The 21,032-nt window shown below is 43.4% G+C and overlaps 1 protein-coding gene across 1 annotated transcript in view; it reads right to left on the reverse strand.

The window, feature by feature from the left end:
- Positions 1 to 704: 704 nt before the first annotated feature.
- The window catches only part of LOC120930503 (solute carrier organic anion transporter family member 1C1-like), a 162,970-nt gene continuing 142,642 nt past the window's right edge, over positions 705 to 21,032 (reverse strand). Inside the window, exons 15-19 of the mRNA XM_040341681.1 lie at positions 13,960 to 14,125; positions 13,696 to 13,880; positions 8,098 to 8,162; positions 7,871 to 7,988; positions 705 to 1,158 (exon numbers count right to left, since the gene is read on the reverse strand). Coding sequence (XP_040197615.1) covers positions 945 to 1,158; positions 7,871 to 7,988; positions 8,098 to 8,162; positions 13,696 to 13,880; positions 13,960 to 14,125 — 748 coding nt within the window. The 3' untranslated portion in view covers positions 705 to 944. The remainder of the gene's footprint in view (positions 1,159 to 7,870; positions 7,989 to 8,097; positions 8,163 to 13,695; positions 13,881 to 13,959; positions 14,126 to 21,032) is intronic.

A 21,032-nucleotide genomic window follows, 5' to 3' on the forward strand; every position in this document is an offset into this window, starting at 1 on the left:
GGTCTGGTATAGATGTTTGGGGGGAACCCCACGTCATTTTTTTTATTTGATGCAGGGTTCATCTTAATATCCATACCAGACCTCAAGGGCCTGGTAATTCAATTTGGGGGGACCCCCACTAATTTTATTTTATTTTTTTATCAATGGCTATCAATGACTTTTCTCTGTATTGCCGGAGTCGACAATTCATTAAAGCCGCGAGTACCTTTAAATTACTTTTTTCCTTCAGAAATGGCACTTTGTGCAGGGACAGTTCTAGCAAAGGGAAACAAGCGCTACTTTACAGGCATGCTATACACACCCCATAGGTGCTAAATTTAAAGGAATATTTCACTTTTATTGTTTCACTTTATGCATTATCCCTAGTAAAGTACTAACTGCTGGCAACTCTCCTGTTAAGTGAGAGAAAGGGTAACTACTCAGATGTAGCCAAAAGAGCCTCCTCACCGTATCCAAACCATGGATGCCGGCAATGCAATGGTAATGCAAAAATACGGAGGAAAACTTGGACAGCCGCACTCCAAAAAACGTTCCTTTTATTAAAACAGGTCACAAAAAATACATGTCACAGCAAAAAATAGAACAGAAACTGACGCGTTTCACACTGTAGCTCAGTGCTTATTCATGAATATGTATTTTTTGTGACCTGTTTTAATAAAAGTAACGTTTTTTGTAGTGCGGCTGTCCAAGTTTTCCTCCGTATTTTTGCATCTCCTGTTAAGTGGCCTTGATTTAAACACACTTTGAATCAAAAAATTTAGGAAGATCAAAATGTTACGTGGGGGCCAAAGTATTTGAAGTTTGAAAGAAAGAGCAGAGTTTTTACCATGTGCCATTAGTACACGTAGGCCAAGGCAGGGAGATTGTGCTCACTAACTGGGATATCCAAACTGGAAGTTTGAACAAGTTGTAATATGTCTGGGGAACAGGGAAGAAAAGTCAAATCACATGCAGGATTCCTTCTCCACCTCAAGTGCTGCACATTCGTCTTTAGTGGCGTCTTCTGTGTGTTCCTTCTTCTTGGTGCTGCCATTTTCCTGCTGTGCCCCATTTTCTGGTGATTTTTTGGAAGCTCTCTTCTTAACCATGAATATATACCAAATAAATAACATGATGCATAGGGCATTGATTCCAGCTGTGAGACCAAGAAAGGTATTTCTGTGGAGGGGAATAAACAGGGTTATATAGGATCTCCAAACAAGTAAAAACAGAATTACAAACACAAGTATGGGAAATATTTGCTTGCCAGTATAGATTAAACAGATATGTGCAGTAGCCAGGCAGGACAAGCGTTGTTCCGGAAGGGCATATAGGTACATCACCAAAAGCATGCCTCATGCTCACCCCCTGGGGCCCAGGGGCCCACAGATCGGGGTACATGGTCGCTATGATTGCCACTGGTACCATGTGATCGCTGTGACTCATCACATTACCAGTGGTAAACAAGGCTGTCATTAATAATGCTAATGTTTACAGCCGTGATCTCTGATTTCTTCACAGCAATCACAATGTACAGGGCCCAACATAGCAGCTTTTGCCAATCACAGATGTCACAGTAGGATTCAATGGCAGGAATGCAGCTAAACACTATCCAATCTGTTTGCCTATATAATCATCATGGCTGCATAAGCAGTCTCAGTGTAAAAAAAAGAAAATCGTGTTTACACCTTCCCCCGGAGCAGTACAGTGTCACTACGGTGGCACTGCTCTAGTGACAGTATGTAAACAAAAAAACTCTTAACATTTTTTTTACATACTGTACTGTCACCAGAGCACCAGAGCTAATGGTGTGTCAGTATAATGATATTGTATTGCTGTGGTGGTGATCATGTACAATGCTTGGCTGCTCTGATATCACTATACAGTATGTGATAGACAGATAGGGCCAGATCCACAGAAGAATTACGCCGGCGTATCTATTGATACGCCGCGTAATTTTAAATTTCCTGCGTCGTATCTTTGTTTTGTATCTACAAAACAAGATACGACTGCATCTGGGATCGATCCGACAGGCGTACGTCTTCGTACGCCGTCGGATCGTAGGTGCATTTTTCCGCCGGCCGCTAGGTGGCGTTTCCTTCGAATTCTGCGTCAAGTATGCAAATTAGCTAGATACGGCGATCCACGAACGTACGTCTGGCCGGCGCATTTTTTTACATCGTTTGCGTTCGGCTTTTTCCGGCGTATAGTTACCCCTGCTATATGAGGCGTACTCAATGTTAAGTATGGCCGTCGTTCCCGCCTCGAATTTTGAATTTTTTGCGTAGAATGACCTCACCGTCGTAAACATTGGCTTGTTGCGGTTTAATTTCGAGCATGCGCACTGGGATACCCCCACGGACGGCACATGCGCAGTTGAAAAAAAACGTCATTTACGTCGGGTCAAGACGTATTTACATAAAACACGCCCCCATCACATCCATTTGAATTGCGCGCCCTTACGCCGCCAAAGATACACTACGCCGCCGTAACTTACGGTGCGCTTTCTCTGAGGATACCAAAAAAAAAGTAAGTTACCGCGGCGTAGTGTATCTTAGATACGCTACGCCCGACGCAAATTTGCACCGATGTACGTGGATCTGCCCCATAGACAGTAGACATGTGCAGAACGGAAAAATGTGTTTTGTTTCGGGTAGATTCATTATGGTACTAAATTAGTTTCGTTATGGAATTCATTTTGTTTGGTTTCAGAATTTGTTTAGTTTTGTTTAGTTTTAGTTAAAATTTGTTTAGTTTTCGTTAAAATGTATTTCCTTTATTAATTTTCTAACAAATTTCTTATCGGAATCTGGAAGCCCCTTTAACAAAGAAACAAAGACAACGTGTGAAATCAAGTGAAAAAAGGGGGAGAAACAATGAAGTATAATGCCGCGTACACACGGTCGTTTTTCGGCATGAAAAAAAATGACATTTTTAAAAACGTCATTTAAAATCATCGTGTGTGGGCTTCACATCGTTTTTCGGCTTCTGAAAAACAACAAAAAAAATTTGAACATGCTGCATTTTTTAATGTCTTTTTTTAAAATGTCGCTTTTCGGGTTGTAAAAAATGATCGTGTGTGGGCTAAAATGACGTTTTAAACCCGCGCATGCCCAGAAGCGAGTAATGAGACGGGAGCGCTCGTTCATGTAAAACTACTATTTATAATGGAGTAAGCACATTCATCGTGCTGTAACTAGGGATGAGCTTCGAGTTCGACTTGAACATTGCCTGTTCGCCTTTTCGGCGAACAACAAACAATTTGGGGTGTTTGCGGCAAATTCGAAAAGCCGCTGAACACCCTGTTAAAGTCTATGGGAGAAATCTAAAGTGCTAATTTTAAAGGCCAATATGCAAGTTATTGTCCTAAAAAGTGTTTGGGGACCTGGGTCCTGTCCCAGGGGACATGTATCAATGCAAAAAAAAGTTTTAAAAACAGCTGTTTTTTCGGGAGCAGTGATTTTAATAATGCTAAAAGTGAAACAATAAAAGTGAAATATTCCTTTAAATTTTGTACCTAGGGGGGGGTGTAAAGTTAGCATGTGAAATAGCGCATTTTTCCCGCACTTAGAACTGTCCCTGCACAAAGTGTAATTTCTGAAAGAAAAAAAGACATTTAAAACTGACCTGCGGCTATAATGAATTGTCGGCTCTGGCAATTCAGAGCGAATTCATTCATAAAAAAAAAAAAAAATAGCGTGGGGGTACCCCTAAATTCAATTACCAGGCCCTTCAGGTCTGGAATGGATATTAAGGGGAACCCCGCTGTCAATTTAAAAAAATAAATTACGTGGGGTTTCCCCCAAATATCCATTCCAGACCCTTCAGGTCTGGTGTGGATTTTAAGGGGAACTCAAAATTTTAAAAAAAAATGGAGTGGAGTTCCCCCAAAAATCCACACCAGACCCTTTATCCGAGCATGTTAACCTGGCCGGCCGCAGAAAAGAGGGGGGACAGAGTGCGGCCCCCCCTCTCCTGAACCGTACCAGGCCACATGCCCTCAAAATGGGGAGGATGTCCCCATGTTGATGGGGACAAGGGCCTCATCCCCACAACCCATGCCCGGTGGTTGTGGGGGTCTGCGGGCGGGGGGCTTATCAGAATCTGGAAGACCCCTTTAACAAAGGGGACCCCCAGATCCTGCCCCCCCTATGTGAATTGGTAATGGGGTACATTGTACCCCTACCATTTCAGGAAGGAAGTGTAAATAGTTGGAAAAAACACACACACACACACACACCGTAGAAAAAAGTCCTTTATTAATAATAATAAAACAAAAAAAATCCAGCGGTGATAATCCACTCGTTCCCGGCTTCCTGCTCCAACGTTGTCTGTATCTAGCGAAGGGTGCGGGTGATCTCCGGTCCAGAGGTGAAAAGATCCATCCAGAGCGCAGCTTTGCCGACCTCCTCTCACCGCTGGACACAGCCCAGCGAATGACGTGGGGTGAAGCTTTGACATTTCTTACATAGGGGAGGCGGGCCACCCGTCACGTGACCCCGCACCCTCTGACGCAAGGGGGAAGACCTGGGCTTCCCCAGTGACGTAGTAGAGGGTGCGTCAGAAGGTGCGGGGTCACGTGACAGTTGGCCCCGCCTCCCCTATATAAGAAATGTCAAAGCTTCACCCGCGTTATTCGCTGGGCTGTGTCCAGCAGTGAGAGGAGGTCCGCGATTCTGCGCTCTGGATGGATGGATCTTCTCATCGCTGGACAGGAGATCACCTGCACCCGTCGCTGGATACAGACAACGTTGGAGCAGGAAGCCGGGAACGAGTGGATTATCACCGCTTGATTTTTTTATTTATTTTTTATTAATAAAGGACTTTATTTCTATGGTGTGTGTTTTTCCAACTATTTACACTTCCTTCGTGAAATGGTAGGGGTACAATGTACCCCATTACTAATTCCCATAGGGGGGGGCCAGGATCTGGGGGTCCCCTTTGTTAAAGAGGTCCTCCAGATTTTTATAAGCCCCCCACCCGCAGACCCCCACAACCACCGGGCAAGGGTTGTGGGGATGAGGCCCTTGTCCCCATCAACATGGGGACATCCTCCCCATGTTGAGGGCATGTGGCCTGGTACGGTTCAGGAGAGAGGGGGCCGCACTCTGTCCCCCCTCTTTTTTGCGCCAGGCCAGGTTAACGTGCTCGGATAAGGGGTCTGGTGTGGATTTTTGGGGGAACTCCACGCCATTTTATATGAATATTTCACTTTTATTGTTTCACTTTTAGCATTAATAAATTCACTGCTCCCGAAAAAACAGCAGTTTTTAAAACAGGACCCAGGTCCCCAAACACTTTTTAGGACAATAACTTGCATATTAGCCTTTAAAAATAGCACTTTTTAGATTTCAAAAGTTCGAGTCCCATAGACTTTAATAGGGTTCTAAAGTTCACACGAATGTTTGGTGTGTTCGCACGTTCTGGTGCGAACAGAACAGGGGGGTGTTCGGCTCATCCCTAGCTGTAACAGAAAAAAAGTGCGAATCGTCTTTTACTAACAAGGAATCAGCTAAAAGCAGCCCAAAGGCGAATAGAACTTCCCCTTCAGAGTGCCGTCGTACTTGTTGTACGTCACCGCGCTTTGTTCAACATTTAAAAACGATGGTGTGTGGGCAACATCGTTTTTAATGATGAAGTTGGAAAAACTTCGTTTTTTGGACATGCTGAAAAATGTAGTTTTTTTTCATGCCGAAAAACGACCGTGTGTACGCGGCATCAAAGTAAGAAAACAATAGTGAAAAGTGAAATTAAAGTGAAAAGTAAAAACAGAACATGACAATCACCGTGGGGACCAGGGGCAATTTTCCGAAGGGTGGGGTGGTGAATGAAAGGTAACCAACATGGATGACAATATGTAATGGCACTAACATGTGATCAAAGTGAAATTAGCAAGGCTGCTTAAATGTGTCAACTATATGCAAAATGTAATGCCGGGTACACACGATCATTTTTAGGCATGAAAAAAACCCAAAGTTTTTACAACTTCATCATTAAAACAACGTTGCCCACACACTATCGTTTTAAAAAAATGCTCTAGCAAAGCGAGGTGACGTATAACGCGTACGATGGCACTATAAAGGGGAAGTTCCATGCGGATGACGCCACCCTTGGGGCTGCTTTAGCTGATTCTGTGTTAGTAAAAGACGATTTGCGCTTTTCTGTCTGTTACAGTGTGATGAATGTGCTTACTCCATTACGAATGGTAGTTTTATTAGAACGAGCGCTCCCATCCCATAACTTGCTTCTGAGCATGCGCGGATTTTTAACATCGTTTTAGCCCACACACGATCATTTTTTACAACCCGAAAAACGACATTGTTTAAAACGTCGTTAAAAAATGCAGCATGTTTGAGAAAAAAAATTGTCGTTTTTCAGAACCCGAAAAATGATGTGAAGCCCATACACAATCATTTTAAATGATTGTATTGACTGTCAGCGCACATTGAGAACAACACTGTAAACAACATTGGGCGGTATACATGTTGATTTGTGGCAAAACCCCTGGGGACCACCACATTTTTCTCGTGGACTATCAGAGGTCCACGGACCACTGGTTGGCATTCTCTGTTCGATACTGTCTTAACCTCCCTGGCGGTATGATTCTGTCTGGAATTATGTACCAAAAGCGGTACAATTATTTTGCAAGGAAATTTGGTTATTTGTACTGTAGGCCTGTAATTTTTAGGAATAACTCACTTAAATCTGACCAAACAAGAATCTTGTAGGCATCCCGGGTATGACATTTTTAAAAAAAAACAAAATTATAAATTATAATATAATAAATAATTATAACAAATAATAATATAATTATAATAAAAATTCTTCAATAATGTAATCAACTCAAAATCACTGAAATTTGCTCAGTTGCAGAATTGTCGCTGTCATTATTTTTTTTTTTTATGACGAATTTCCCCACAAATCGCTATCGCACATTTCTGCAAGTGATTATAATTTATTATCGCTGTTTTCTAGCTGATCTAAAACCATTTTTGACATAAAGGGACACTTTTGGACAATCTACAGTTTCCAGGCAGAAAGAACATTTTTTATTATATAAAAGAACATGCAGGACACTGGGCAGACCACTAGGGACAAGGGGGGGTGTGTATTTTTTACATACAGTACTGTAATCTATAAGATTACAGTATACTGTATGTATTGTGTTTGTTCACTTTTTTGAATTTGGCGCCGTTCTCCGGCCCCGTGCGTCGTAACGTCGCAGGGAACGGAGATCGGCGGCACACGGGGAGACTGTGAATCGAGCGAGGAGGACCCGCTCGCTCACACAGCAGGGTGGCATCGCTGGATCCAGGGACAAGGTAAGTAACTTGCCTGTGGATCCAGCGAGAAGGTAAGCCGCGCCGATGCACACTCTGCACGTCCACCCCGAGCGTGACTCGGGGATACCGATACTAACATTGAAAACCAACCCCGAGTCACGCTCGGGTTTACCGCTAAGGGGGTTAATCCAAGTGCTATGAGTAAATTGCAAATTTTGACTGACATGTTTAGCTCTTAAAGGGGTTGTAAAGCTTCATGTTTTTTTCACCTTAATGCATCCTATGAATCCCAGAAGGGTGTTAGATCTTGTGGGGAGGAGCTGAGACAGCCACCGAGGGACCCCAGAAGACGAGGATTGGGGCCACTCTGTGCAAAACTAACTGCACAGTGGAGGTAAGTATGGTATGTTTGTTATTTTAAAAAAAAAAACCTTTACAACCCCTTTAAGTGATTGAAATCCTTTACATTGCACCAGAACATTTATCACAATTTTAGCAACTGTTGAATAGAATTGCATATCTTCAGTAAAGTTTCCATCGATAAGGATGGAGATCATAAAAAAATGTGGGTTTAAAGAAGAGCATTCAGGTTCCATGAAAGAGCTTACCGGTAGGATTTGGTATCATACATCCGACAGGCCCCTTTTCCTCCACAGAACTTTGTCCCCCATTTCAGGCAGGTTTTGTCTAATAGGGCTCCAAAATAAATAGGAGCAGGAATTCCAGCTGTGATAGGGAGACAAAACAACACATATTACCAGAGCTGATTTCTGAGCCCGGTCTAGGAAACAACCAATCACCTCTTTATGGAATCAACCATGGCATTCATACCCACCCAGTGTTCTCACCAGTAACATATAGATTCCTATCCCCAGTGACTTAAGCTCTGGACTCACTGACCTGTAGCAAAGAAATTGAGATAGGTCAGTGCATTGTATACTAGGGTGTTTCATTTTTCCAAAGATGTGATTTTTATATGACTTTGCTTACGCCCCGAGTCATAGTGATGTAAAAGATATATATGCCAAATTTCAAGAAGATTGGATAATATTTAGGGGTTGCATACATAGATCACTTTTATCACAAACTAGTGAAATTTCTAACATTGAACTAAGTGTACAAAAGAAGAAAAAAAGGATTCATATAAGAATAAACATTACACAGCTATCGCTGAAATCAATAAGACAGTTATAATGGAAGACTTATCTCTATCATCACAAGCACCTAGTGATGAAGAGGCCCTCAGCAACGAAAAAATGACATTCAAGTCCTAGATTAAAACCTCTTGATCAGACACTCACGTCTACTTGGGATTGAGAACAGCTATCTATTTGACAAGCAAGTTCTTTATTTATACCAACTGCAAACAGCCGTGGCCACGATGTTTCAAAAATTTCCATATCTCCAGCTACCATTTACAGAGCTCGAGCCATCAATAGAAGTAAAATGGCAAAGAATATTTGAAGAGTCAGTCTTTGAAAATCCTTCTCATTTGGTCTTGCATTGGGATAGTAAACTGTTGCCCTCAGTTGCCTATGGGAATGTCAAAACTTTGGAAGATAGAGTTGCAGCTCTAGGGAAATCGAACGAACATTGTTGTGGTTGGCTTGCCGTCATCACATCCATGAACTAATATTGAAAAGAGTGTTTGAGGATTGTTGTGGGATACCATCAAGTGGAAAAAGGAAGTTAAACGATTAGAGGGTAAAAACATGTTTTTTGAAGGAAAAGACCTGAACCATTTCGTTACTAATAAAACAAAGACATTCTTTGAATTGTTTGGGTTCCACGACGTGACAGAATACTGCAGTGATTCTCTAAGAAGCCATGTTCCAAAGTGGAACTTCCTCTTTAAGCACTCATCTCCCCCTTACATGCCAAATTTGGCATGAATTTTTTTTGTGGAGGAGTGGGGGCTTCGGGAGGAGTGGGACTTCCTGTCCCACTTCCTCCTTCCCAGGGACTGCCTCGGATACTTTTCTTCTCGCCTTAGGCGGCCCCTCCCTTTAGGCGAATCTCCGGGCACATGTGACAGGTCCCAGGAGATCGCCTGTCCATTCATAGAGTGCAGCGTGACTCGCAGTGAGTGCCTGCCCATGAAGCCGAAAGTTGTCACGGCCAGGTGCCCACACTATGAATGGAGGTGCCGACCGGAGGGGGGGGGGAAGAGGAGCGGAGCTCCGGGCGGCCGCATCGCTGAAACGTGGAGCAGGTAAGTGCTTTTAAAAATGATTAAAAATTGAATTTAATCTATCATATAATGTGCCTCTAGGTTCACTTTCGGTTTTAAAGGACATACATGAAGTTCCGGGTGAGAGGTGAGTCGGGAAGACTCACAGAACAAAAACAAACAAATCCAGGGCAGTGTTTTGTTTTTAAAATGAATCTGATTGGTTCTGAGGAGTTTTAGACACACAGTAATGACAGCTTAGACCACCGTGAAAATCTCCCCGTACGATGGTGTAACGGTCACCACCGTTTACGACCTTCCATCCCATCCACGACAACAGCTCATCTGACACACAGACAGACCAGCAGGCATCCCACAAAGCCTTCACCCACTCCGTCTCCGCATACCGCTTGACACCTCTGAGCATCAATAGATTGTAGACAGGGTTATCACACATAAGCAGTCTCTAGTATGCATAATTAGAGTTCTGGGAGCAGACCTGGGATTAACACCTGTCCGTTACAACACCTTTACACAAGGACAATGGAATGTCCTCCAAGCCCTGATGCAATTAGCATGTCACTAGACTAATCATAGAAATGAGTCATAGAATATTGACTGGTTGGGGTCACAATTAACCAACATCTTGTAGTCTCTCAAGATCCTGCAATATGAACTGTCCGTGATGTCAAATCTCATGTAATCCATGAATTACGATTCACTTGCCACTCCATGCCCAAAGGGCACAGAGTGGACTCAGACCCAAGAGTTATCAGTGACGCTGACACAGGAGTATCCTCCATCCTCACAAAGTCTTTGGGTGTCACGGGTCATTCCGTTACATCTCTCCCCTTTCGGTGGGAGACTGACACAGGAGGAGACCCCGAACGGGTTGACTCCGAAGTCAGTCAGTAGATCTAGTCCTCCAATGCTGGTATCCATACCGTACCCCAAATAAATTGCTCCAAACAGAGTATTACTCACCCAGCCAACCTCTGTCTCTCTCAGAGAATCTGCCTGCCGCTGGGGAGAGGCCTGGACTGGCCCTTCTCCCTGGAGTCCTTTCAGCCGCTGGAGAGAAGACAGGGTGACTGGGCTCAGTTCCTCATGCTGCTGGGGATCTGGGCCAACTGGCCACCATCCCTGGGGTATACCAGTGGAGACTGAAGTCCCATCCACTGGTGCAGGAACTCCCTCTCCTGCTAGGTGAGAGCAGAGACTTGTGGCACTCTGCTCCGTTGCCAGCCCTTCTGCTGGGTCGCTTTGAGGGGAGACCACAGTCCCATCACCCGATGTCAGCTCAAGCTGCAGTTGTGTGCAGCAGCCAGTATCATCCTGCCCTGCTGCCAGGGATTCAGCTGGGGGCAAATGCTTTACCACCACAGCTTGTTGCTGGGGAGAGGGGCCAATTGCCCCGGCTCCCTGGAACTCCACTTCCATGGTGACTGGTCTCTGTACCTCTCCCCTCTCTTCAGTTGGTGCTGCTGTGACTTCTGCTGCTGCAGCACCTCTTTGCTCTAGCCAAGTGGCATCCACAGCCGCTATAACCCGGTCTATGATCTCCGGTGGAGGATTAGGTTCATACTGTGCCAGTCCACGTCTAACAGCCCGGTCCCAAAACTCTTCATCGGGTGTCCTGTCTGTTACGCTGGGCCTCTCAGCTCTATCCATTTCGACAAGTTGTGCGATAATGTCCCTTCTCTTACGGTTGCAGGCCGATCTGCCCCGGCTCTCCAGTAAGTCCTTGAGGGAAGAGAGCTTCAGCCGCTCATACAGCGTCTCCATCGTCCTGTGTCCTTGTAGCCGTCCTTTAAGGGATGGAATTATCCCACCGCTGCCACCACTGTAACGGTCACCACCGTTTACGACCTTCCATCCCATCCACGACAACAGCTCATCTGACACACAGACAGACCAGCAGGCATCCCATTTTCCCAGAATCAAGACGAGACACGCAGCTCTGTACTTGTTCCAAATGTAATGATACTTTAATGATTTCTCTCAGTCTTTTTATATAGTACAACAGGTCACAGAATTTACAGGAACAATCAAACTGTCCCCCCCCCCCCAATCACACACTGAGGCTAATTAATAAACATTCCTCAATTACTAACAACAAAAGCCTTCACCCACTCCGTCTCCGCATACCGCTTGACACCTCTGAGCATCAATAGATTGTAGACAGGGTTATCACACATAAGCAGTCTCTAGTATGCATAATTAGAGTTCTGGGAGCAGACCTGGGATTAACACCTGTCCGTTACAACACCTTTACACAAGGACAATGGAATGTCCTCCAAGCCCTGATGCAATTAGCATGTCACTAGACTAATCATAGAAATGAGTCATAGAATATTGACTGGTTGGGGTCACAATTAACCAACATCTTGTAGTCTCTCAAGATCCTGCAATATGAACTGTCCGTGATGTCAAATCTCATGTAATCCATGAATTACGATTCACTTGCCACTCCATGCCCAAAGGGCACAGAGTGGACTCAGACCCAAGAGTTATCAGTGACGCTGACACAGGAGTATCCTCCATCCTCACAAAGTCTTTGGGTGTCACGGGTCATTCCGTTACAGATGGTTATAAGGAAACAGGCAACCAGGAAGTATGGAGATCACAGCAGAATTACAGCTACTTCAAAGCAAAAACGAACAATGAGGACATGAGACCAGTACTGCAGTAAGGTAAAGGAAGCTATTTAGCTAAAAAAAAAAATCCTTTAGTGACCCTTTAAGGTTGTCAATGATACCGTAGAAAGAGGAATTGCTCTTATAAAAAAGTATAAAGAATCGGTCAGGGATGAAAAACAAAAACAATTCTTGTTGAGGGTAGTTGAGCATCACAGAAAAGTCGTCACCAAGCGAACAAAACAAGGGATTGCATCGTTCAAAGTTGATTAATATAACACATGTTTTGCCTATCGTATTACCTTTTAATCCTAGTGTATAGTTTAAGTTTGTGATTTCTAGTTTTCCCAATAAAAGTAATTAACATTGAAAAATCTTTTTTTTTGCCTACTTTTACAAAACAGATCGAAGGCCCGGATTCACATACATTGGCGCATATTTATGCCGGCGTAGCGTATCTTTTTTAGGCTACGCCGGCGTAGCGCAGAGCGCCAAGCACAGTATTCACAAAGCACTCACCCCCAAATATACGCTGGGTTTCCTCTGCGTAAGCCAGCGTAGGTGGAAGTGGGCGTGAGCCATGCTAATGAGGCGTGACCCCATATAAATGATGTACTGAGCATCATAAAGATACGAATAACTTACGGCGCATGCACCGTCCCATGGACGCAACCCAGTGCGCATGCGCAGAATCACGTTGAAACTACTCCCTAAGATACGTCAAATCACTGCCTACGCCGTGAACGTAACCTACGCCCAGCCCTATTCACGTACTACTACGTAAACAACGTAAAATATGACGGCTGTTCCCTGGTCCATACCTTTGCATGAGTTGTGCCTCATAGATGGGGAATAACTATACGCCGGACGTAAGCCTTACACAAACCGCGTATATTATGCGCCGGGCGCAACTACGTTTGTAAATCGACTTATCACTCTCATTTGCATATTTGCAATGTGGTGGCCAGCGTAAATATGCGCCCACGATACGCCGACGTAGGAAAGTTACGTCGGTCGGAAGAAGCCTATTTTCAGGCGTATCTAGTTCTGTGGGCACGGCGCACAAATACGACGGCGCATAGTTACACTTACGCGGCGTATCTCGAGATACATCGGCGTAAGTGCTTTGTGAATCCGGGCCAAAGTGTGCAACCTCTAAATTTTATCCAATCTTCTTGAAATTTAGCATATATATCTTTTGCATCACTGAGACTCGGGGCGTAAGCAAAGTCTGCAAAAATGTAACAGTTTACTTTTTGCCTTAGAAAATGGAAAAAAGCCCTATTGCAGGGATAAGCAATTAGCGGACCTCCAGCTGTTGCAGAACTACAAATCCCATGAGGCATTGCAAGACTCTGACAGCCACAAGTAAGACACCCAGAGGCAGAAGCATGATGGGATTTGTAGTTTTGCAACAGCTGGAGGTCCGCTAATTGCATATCCCTGCCCTATTGTATACCTTGTACATAAGAAGGAACATGTTAGCACAGTTTACAGATGACCTCTAAACAGAAATGCCCTTTATGACCTGGAGTAGAGTTTTTTGTTCCAAGAATTGTGTTTCTCAGTTAAAATATAGAATTTCAAATTGCCAATAGGCAGCCACCTAGGGGGCATATGGACTCACCAGAGGATGATGACAAAGAATGCAGACAGACTGATTGCATTTATAAAGGTGATAAAGCTGAGTAAGATGATGTAGTTTACAAACATACTGGCACAGTTTTCAGTGGGTGGACACACCCCCAGCATGACGGATAAATTGGCTGATGAAAAACCCAAAGATTCGATACATGAGCAGTTATGGTAAACCTACATGGACACAAAGCAGATAAAATGATAATAGAATCTCTACACCTCCAAAATAGAGGATTATGGGAATGAAACTTACAACAGCCTTCCCTGCCCCCGAGGAAGATTTGCAACCAGCCAAACATGCTGACATGTACGTTACTTTATTCTCCCCACACACTGGATCCCACCAGCTGGACGAACAGTGGCACTCCGAGTTACAAGAAGAGAAAAGGCTACGCTCACCAAATATATCCACTTTACTTCTGGAATGAAATGAGAAAACAATGTATTAAAACTTCAAGCCCTACACACACTTTTGCACTAAATAAGTCTGTGGCATTAAAGAGAACCTGTTACTGGGGGGGGGGGGGGAACTGCTGCAGGCATTAAGTGCAGAAACCTAGAGGGCACATACTTGCCGCACCTCTCAAACCTTCCCATCATAGGTGAATTCCAGACTGTTTTAACACACAAAACTTTAGCACTTACTGTGTGTTCTGAGTAGGGATGAGCTTCGTGTTCGAGTCAAACTCATGTTCGACTCGAATATCGTATGTTCGCTCGTTCGTTGAATTACGAACCCTATGGGCTGTTCGTGCCAAATTCAAGTGGCGCGTCACAGCCCATAATTCACTGCGGCATCGCAGTGCATTGCTGGCTGTTGATTGGCCAAGCATGCCCTATGACCCGCATGCTTTGGCCAATCACAGCGTGCAAAAAACGGAGAGCCATAATTGGCCAAAGCCAGGGTGGCTTTGGCCAATTATGTCTCAGGGGGTTTAGTACACGCCCCACACTATATAAGGCCACCTCTGTGGCGGCCTTGTGTAGTGTGTTGCGGTGGTTAAAGACAGACAGAGAGAAAGAGACAGTGTCATTTATTTTGAGTTAGATAGAGCAGGCAGGCAGGCGAGTCAGTTACAGTTACAGTGTGTAGAGGATATATATGTATCCCAGGTGTTGTATGTATATTTATACACTGTAATGAGTTTAGCTAGATCTGTTCCTGTATGCTCTTCCTAATATACTGATAGGCAGGCAGGTGATTGTGCTAGCTGCAGTATTTTCACTTGGTGTACTGTGTCCTTTGCACAGTGTGCACCCAAAGCTATGTGAATACAATTGCTGGTGTTCTCATATTAATACCACAGGCAGTGATTAGCAAGTATTTTCACTTGGTGTACTGTGTCCTCTGCACAGTGTGCACCTAACGCTACGTTAATTCAATTGCTGGTGTTCTCATATTAATACCACAGGCAATGATCAGCAAGTGTTTTCACTTGGTGTACTGTGTCCTCTGCACAGTGTGCACCTAACATTACGTTAATACAATTGCTGGTGTTCTCATATTAATACCACAGGCAGTGATCAGCAAATATTTTCACTTGGTGTACTGTGTTCTCTGCACAGTGTGCACCCAAAGCTATGTGAATACAATTGCTGGTGTTCTCATATTAATACCACAGGCAGTGATTAGCAAGTATTTTCACTTGGTGTACTGTGTCCTCTGCACAGTGTGCACCTAACGCTACGTTAATTCAATTGCTGGTGTTCTCATATTAATACCACAGGCAATGATCAGCAAGTGTTTTCACTTGGTGTACTGTGTCCTCTGCACAGTGTGCACCTAACGTTACGTTAATACAATTGCTGGTGTTCTCATATTAATACCACAGGCAGTGATCAGCAAATATTTTCACTTGGTGTACTGTGTTCTCTGCACAGTGTGTACCTAAAGCTATGTGATAAAAATTGCTGGTGTTCTAATATTAATACCACATGCAGTGATCAGCAAGTATTTTCACCTGGTGTACTGTGTCCTCTGCACAGTGTGCACCTAAAAGCTACGTGAATACAATTGTTGGTGTTCTCATATTAATACCATAGGCAGTGATCTGCAAGTATTTTTACTTGGTGTAGTGTCTCATCTGCACAGTGTGCACCCAAAGCTATGTGAATACAATTTGAACACTATGAAGGGTCATATTTAAGGGTCATAATATGAAGGGTCATATTTAAATTGGGGGGGGGGGGGGGGTGCATGAGTTTAGTCAGGCCTAGGGCAGCTCAAAACGTAAATACACCACTGCTCACAGGCGTCAGGAGGAGGCGGGGCTGTGTGAGAGTGAGCATAACAGAGACAATGTCAGCTGTTACAGCGTGTTTCACTGCTCTGCGATCCTGCAGCTTTCCTCTTCCTATATGCTCTCTTCCACAAGGGCGATCACTCTGGGAGAACATCTCTCGTGGCTCTAATCTTCCTCCAATCATGTCCTGGCCACCCTCTCACTTCCTCCACCCTGGTGTAGTGATATAATTGTATAGTGTAGTCCGGTTAGATAATTGATATTTAGGTGTTAGTATGATGACTATAAATTATGTTGTTCCGCAGAAACACATCAGGCTCTCCAGAGAGTGCATTTATTTGACTTCCAATACAGAATAAATTCCAAATTCCACAGATGATACAAATCCAACAGAGTAATTTAAAGTCCCATCTGACTAGATCAGCTCTAGACCTGTGCCATACACAGAGAAAACACAGAGAATATTCTGATCACTTCTACACCTGTGCCATATTCATACAGAGAATATACAGAGAATATTCTGAGTAACAAGATTGATCTCCAGAATTATATTCCCTATCCACTGAATAGCTGAGCAATTTGATTGTCCGTCTTTGATCTACATCCTGTTTTTCAGAGTGACAGATAATGACCCCAGCCGGAGACAGCTTCAATCATCACCTATTCCTAATTTTTCCATTCTTGCATACTAATAAGCTTCCTCTAATATGTAATTAGATTACATGTGGCCTGAGTAATGGTTTGATGTGTAAAATAGACTCATCCTGTCTCTTTGCCTATTGACAATCGACAAGCGTCTATTGATGTGTAACATGTAATTACAGGTTTGATGTGTAAAATAGACTTATCCTGGACCTTTGCCTATTGACAATCGGCAAGCCTCTTTTGATGTGTAACATGTAATTGTCTTAACAGGTACCAAATGTCAACTGAAATCTGGCCTGGTCAATTTTGGACTTATAATATAATAATACAATATATATATATATATATATATATATATATATATATATATATATATATATATATATATATATATATATATATATATATATATATATATATATATATATATATATATATATATATAATATCCCACACAAATCGGCCAACATATTACAACATATATTACAACACCTGGCGAGTCTGAAATTTGAGGCACAGTGAGGCTTGATTTTGGGGCACAGTGAGGCTGGATTTTAAGGCATGGTGAGGCTGCAATGTGGGGCACGGTGAGGCTGCAATGTAGGGCACGGTGAGGCTGCAATGTGGGGCACGGTGAGGCTGCAATGGTGGGCACGGGTCATGCTGCAATGGTGGGCACAGGTCATGCTGCAATGGTGGGCACAGGTCACGCTGCAATGATGGGCACAGGTGAGCCTGCATTGAGGGGAACTGATAAAGTTGTTAATATTTATTTTTGTAATGTAATTCTGCATAAAACATTTAAGTGTCATTTCATGATATAGTTTATGAGGACGTGATTGGAGTGGGGGAGGGTAGTGGTTGGGTGGGGCAACTGGTGGCGAGTAACCCTTGAGACTTGAAATTTTGAGCCCTGCCCTAGCCTTGTGTATACCCCAGGCTATCTGTATACCCTAATAGTACATATAATGGAAGAACTTGATTGGATAAGGAACAATATTAAAAGATTGGCTGCAGTGCGGTTCACCGACTATAGGGTATATTGAGACCAGCAAGGCAGCCTCCACATACTAACAATGAAAAAAATATATATACAAAACATATAAACATAAAGGCCATCCGGATATCAGATAGTATGGAGGGATATATATTACAGGGAAATCCCTGAGTGAAATTAACCAATAAACCAACTTATTGAAAAAGTAGAGAAAATATATTATCCCTCCAGTCTCATCTGAAGCTCGAGCTGCTGAGAAAAATAAGAAACCAGAGGTGGCAGAGATAAAGGGAAGAGGAATCGATGTAGCAATCTTATACCAATCAAAGAGGGAGCAGGAAATCCTGTGTATATCCTCATGTAATTGATGTTGAATGTACTCCGCTACATATAGATTCAGACCAAGAATATTGTATCTCTGCTGGTTGATATAAGGCAACTGTAGCTGATGTATATTCACATATCTTGAGAAAAAATAAGGGACAGGAAACTACCTGTATACGTCCTTACAAAGTGAAAGTGCAGTAATTGCAACAATGCCTGGAAAAGATTGGATTCCTTTATGTTTATATGTTTTGTATACAGTATATTTTTTTTTCATTGTTAGTATGTGGAGGCTGCCTTGCTGGTCTCAATATACCCTATAGTCGGTGAACCGCACTGCAGCCAATCTTTTAATAATATTGTTCCTTATCCAATCAAGTTCTTCCATTATATGTACTATTAATATTTAATTAAAAATGTTCTACTTTTGAATAATTATTTAGTCAGGTGTATTTCCTTATAGTTCTTCTTTTCGGTTTGACCCTCTTGTTCAAACAATTTTTTCCATATATGCAGTTATAGGACTGGAAACCTGACCTATTTACATATTTAAACTACAAGCCTCATATCTTTATATCTACTATCTGTATACCCTAGCCTGTCTTCTGTAAACCATAGGCTCCCTGTATACCCTAGCCTATCTTCTGCATACCCTAGCCTCTCTGCATACCCTAGCCTCTCTTCTGTATACCCTAACCTGTCTTCTGTATACCCTATCCTCTCTGTATACACTAGCCTGTTTTTTTTATATACCCTAGCCTAGCCTCTCTATATACCCTAGCCTCTCTGTATGTGAAAATGACATGATGTAAGGAGGAGGCTCTCTGGGGACCCCGAAGTAAGGGGAGGCTCTCTGGGGACCCCAATGTAAGCAGAGGCTCTCTGGGGACCCCGATGTAAGGGGAGGCTCTCTGGGGACCCTTATGTAAGGGGAGGCTCTCTTAGGATCCTGATATAATGGGGGGCTTTCTGGGAACCCTGATGTAAGTGGGAGGCTCTTTGAGGACCCTGATTTAAGGGGGAGGCTCTCTGGGGGCCCTGATGTAAGGGGGATGCTTTCTGGGGACCTTGATGTAAGTGGGAGGCTCTTTGAGAACCCTGATTTAAGGGGGAGGCTCTCTGGGGACCCTGATGTAAGAGTCGGGGCTCTCTGGGGACCCTGATGTAATGTTAATATATAATGTTATATTTTTTTTATATATATATATATATATATATATATATATATATATATCTTTATACACACGTATATTATATACATATGTATGCCCGCCCAAGCTTATGACTTTCTTTACTTCGCTGCTATGGGCTCTAGCCCCAGATCATTTGTAGACTCAGCCACGCCCCTGACAGTAGGCAAGAGGCTACCCTGCAGTCCCCTTCTAAAGCCCCTGTCCCGGTTGGGTCTGTCACACTACATAAAATTTTAAAAAACAATTGGTAATAAAGTCCTGGCTAAATAAAACTATTTGATAGCTTAGAGTGGGATTATCTCTGGTATGCTTTGGAGAAATTTGGGTTTGGCCCATCTTTTATTAAATGGATAAAGTTACTGTACAACTCCCCAAGTGCAAAAATAAAAATCAATAATGAATACTCACAGTCGTTTGGACTGGAAAGGGGGACTAGACAGGGATGTCCCCTATCTCCACCCCTATTTGCCCTGGCAATTGAGCCATTGGCAATTGTAATCAGATCCAGACAGGACATACAGGGGTTTCAGAGAGGGGCAGAGGAGGAAAAAGTTGCGCTTTATTCGGACGACATCCTCCTTTTTTTGAGAGATTCTACAGCCTCCCTCAAAACTGCAGTGCAAACAGTAGAAGCGTTTGGACAATTCTCGGGCCTGGTAATAAACTGGGAAAAATCTACACTTTTGCCAGTGGACTCAGTGAGTATAATGGATGGAGTAGGAATCCCTCAATTAAAAATAGGGGAGAAGATGGAGTATTTGGGAATCGTGGTAACACGAAACCCAGAACAATTCATAAATAACAACTTAGAGCCATATCTGGGGACGTCTTCCACTTTCGGTAGCCGGACGTAGTAATCTTATTAAAATAATTTGGATGCCACAATTTGCTCTATGTGCTTCATAATTCCCCAGTATGGATTGATAATCTATGGTTCAAAAAGATAGAGACCCTTTTTAGGACCCTAATCTGGAAGAAGGGAAAGGCGAGGATTAGCCTCAAAAACGTTGCAATTACCAACAAACAAAGGAGGGCTGGCGGTCCCACACCCTTATAGTTATTTTTTGGCGGCACAGCTACAGCATTTGGGGGGGTGCAGTATAGAAGGAGGAGGAAGTGCAAGTGGGAAAATTATTTTAATAGGGTTCCCGCATAGATCTGTAATAGAGACCCTAGAGGCCAATTCTTTCTCTGTAAAAAGTCCAACATTGAAAATGATTGTAAGGCCTTGTACACAGGAGCAGACATGTCCGATAAAAACGGTCCGCGGACCGTTTTCATTGGACATGTCTGCTGGGAGCTTTTGGTCTGATGTGTGTACACACCATCAGACCAAAATTCCCACGGACAGAGAACGCGGTGACGTAGAAGACACCGACGTTCTCTAACACGGAAGTTCACCGCTTCCACGCATGCGTCAAATCAATTCGACGTATTCGCGGGATTTCGGGCCGCTGGTTATACGTCATAACAGGCGGGCATGTCCGATGAGTCGTACTAACCATCGGACATGTCCGACGGACATGTTTCCAGCGGACAAGTTTCTTAGCATGCTAAGGCCGCTAGGCCGGAAAACTGTCCGCTAGGCCCTACACACGGTCGGACATGTCCACGGCAACTGGTCCGCGGACCAGTTTCAGCTGACATGTTCGGTCGTGTGTACAAGAATATGGCAAGCAGGAAAATTAGCTTTGGGCTATAAGGGACCAACAGAATATTCCCCACTGTGGGAAAATAAGTATCTGAAAGAAATCTTGGCCATGGGGAAGTTAAAAGAATGGGATAAACTTGGGATAACCAGACTGGCACAATTGTACACAGGATGCACATTAAAATCCTTCTCAGAACTAAGCAGTGAATATGGTATTCCAAACGTTATGTTTTATACCTATTTGCAGACTAGACATGCACTACAATTCCAATT

Source organism: Rana temporaria, chromosome 3 (assembly GCF_905171775.1).
Source record: "Rana temporaria chromosome 3, aRanTem1.1, whole genome shotgun sequence".
Classification (NCBI taxonomy): domain Eukaryota; kingdom Metazoa; phylum Chordata; class Amphibia; order Anura; family Ranidae; genus Rana; species Rana temporaria.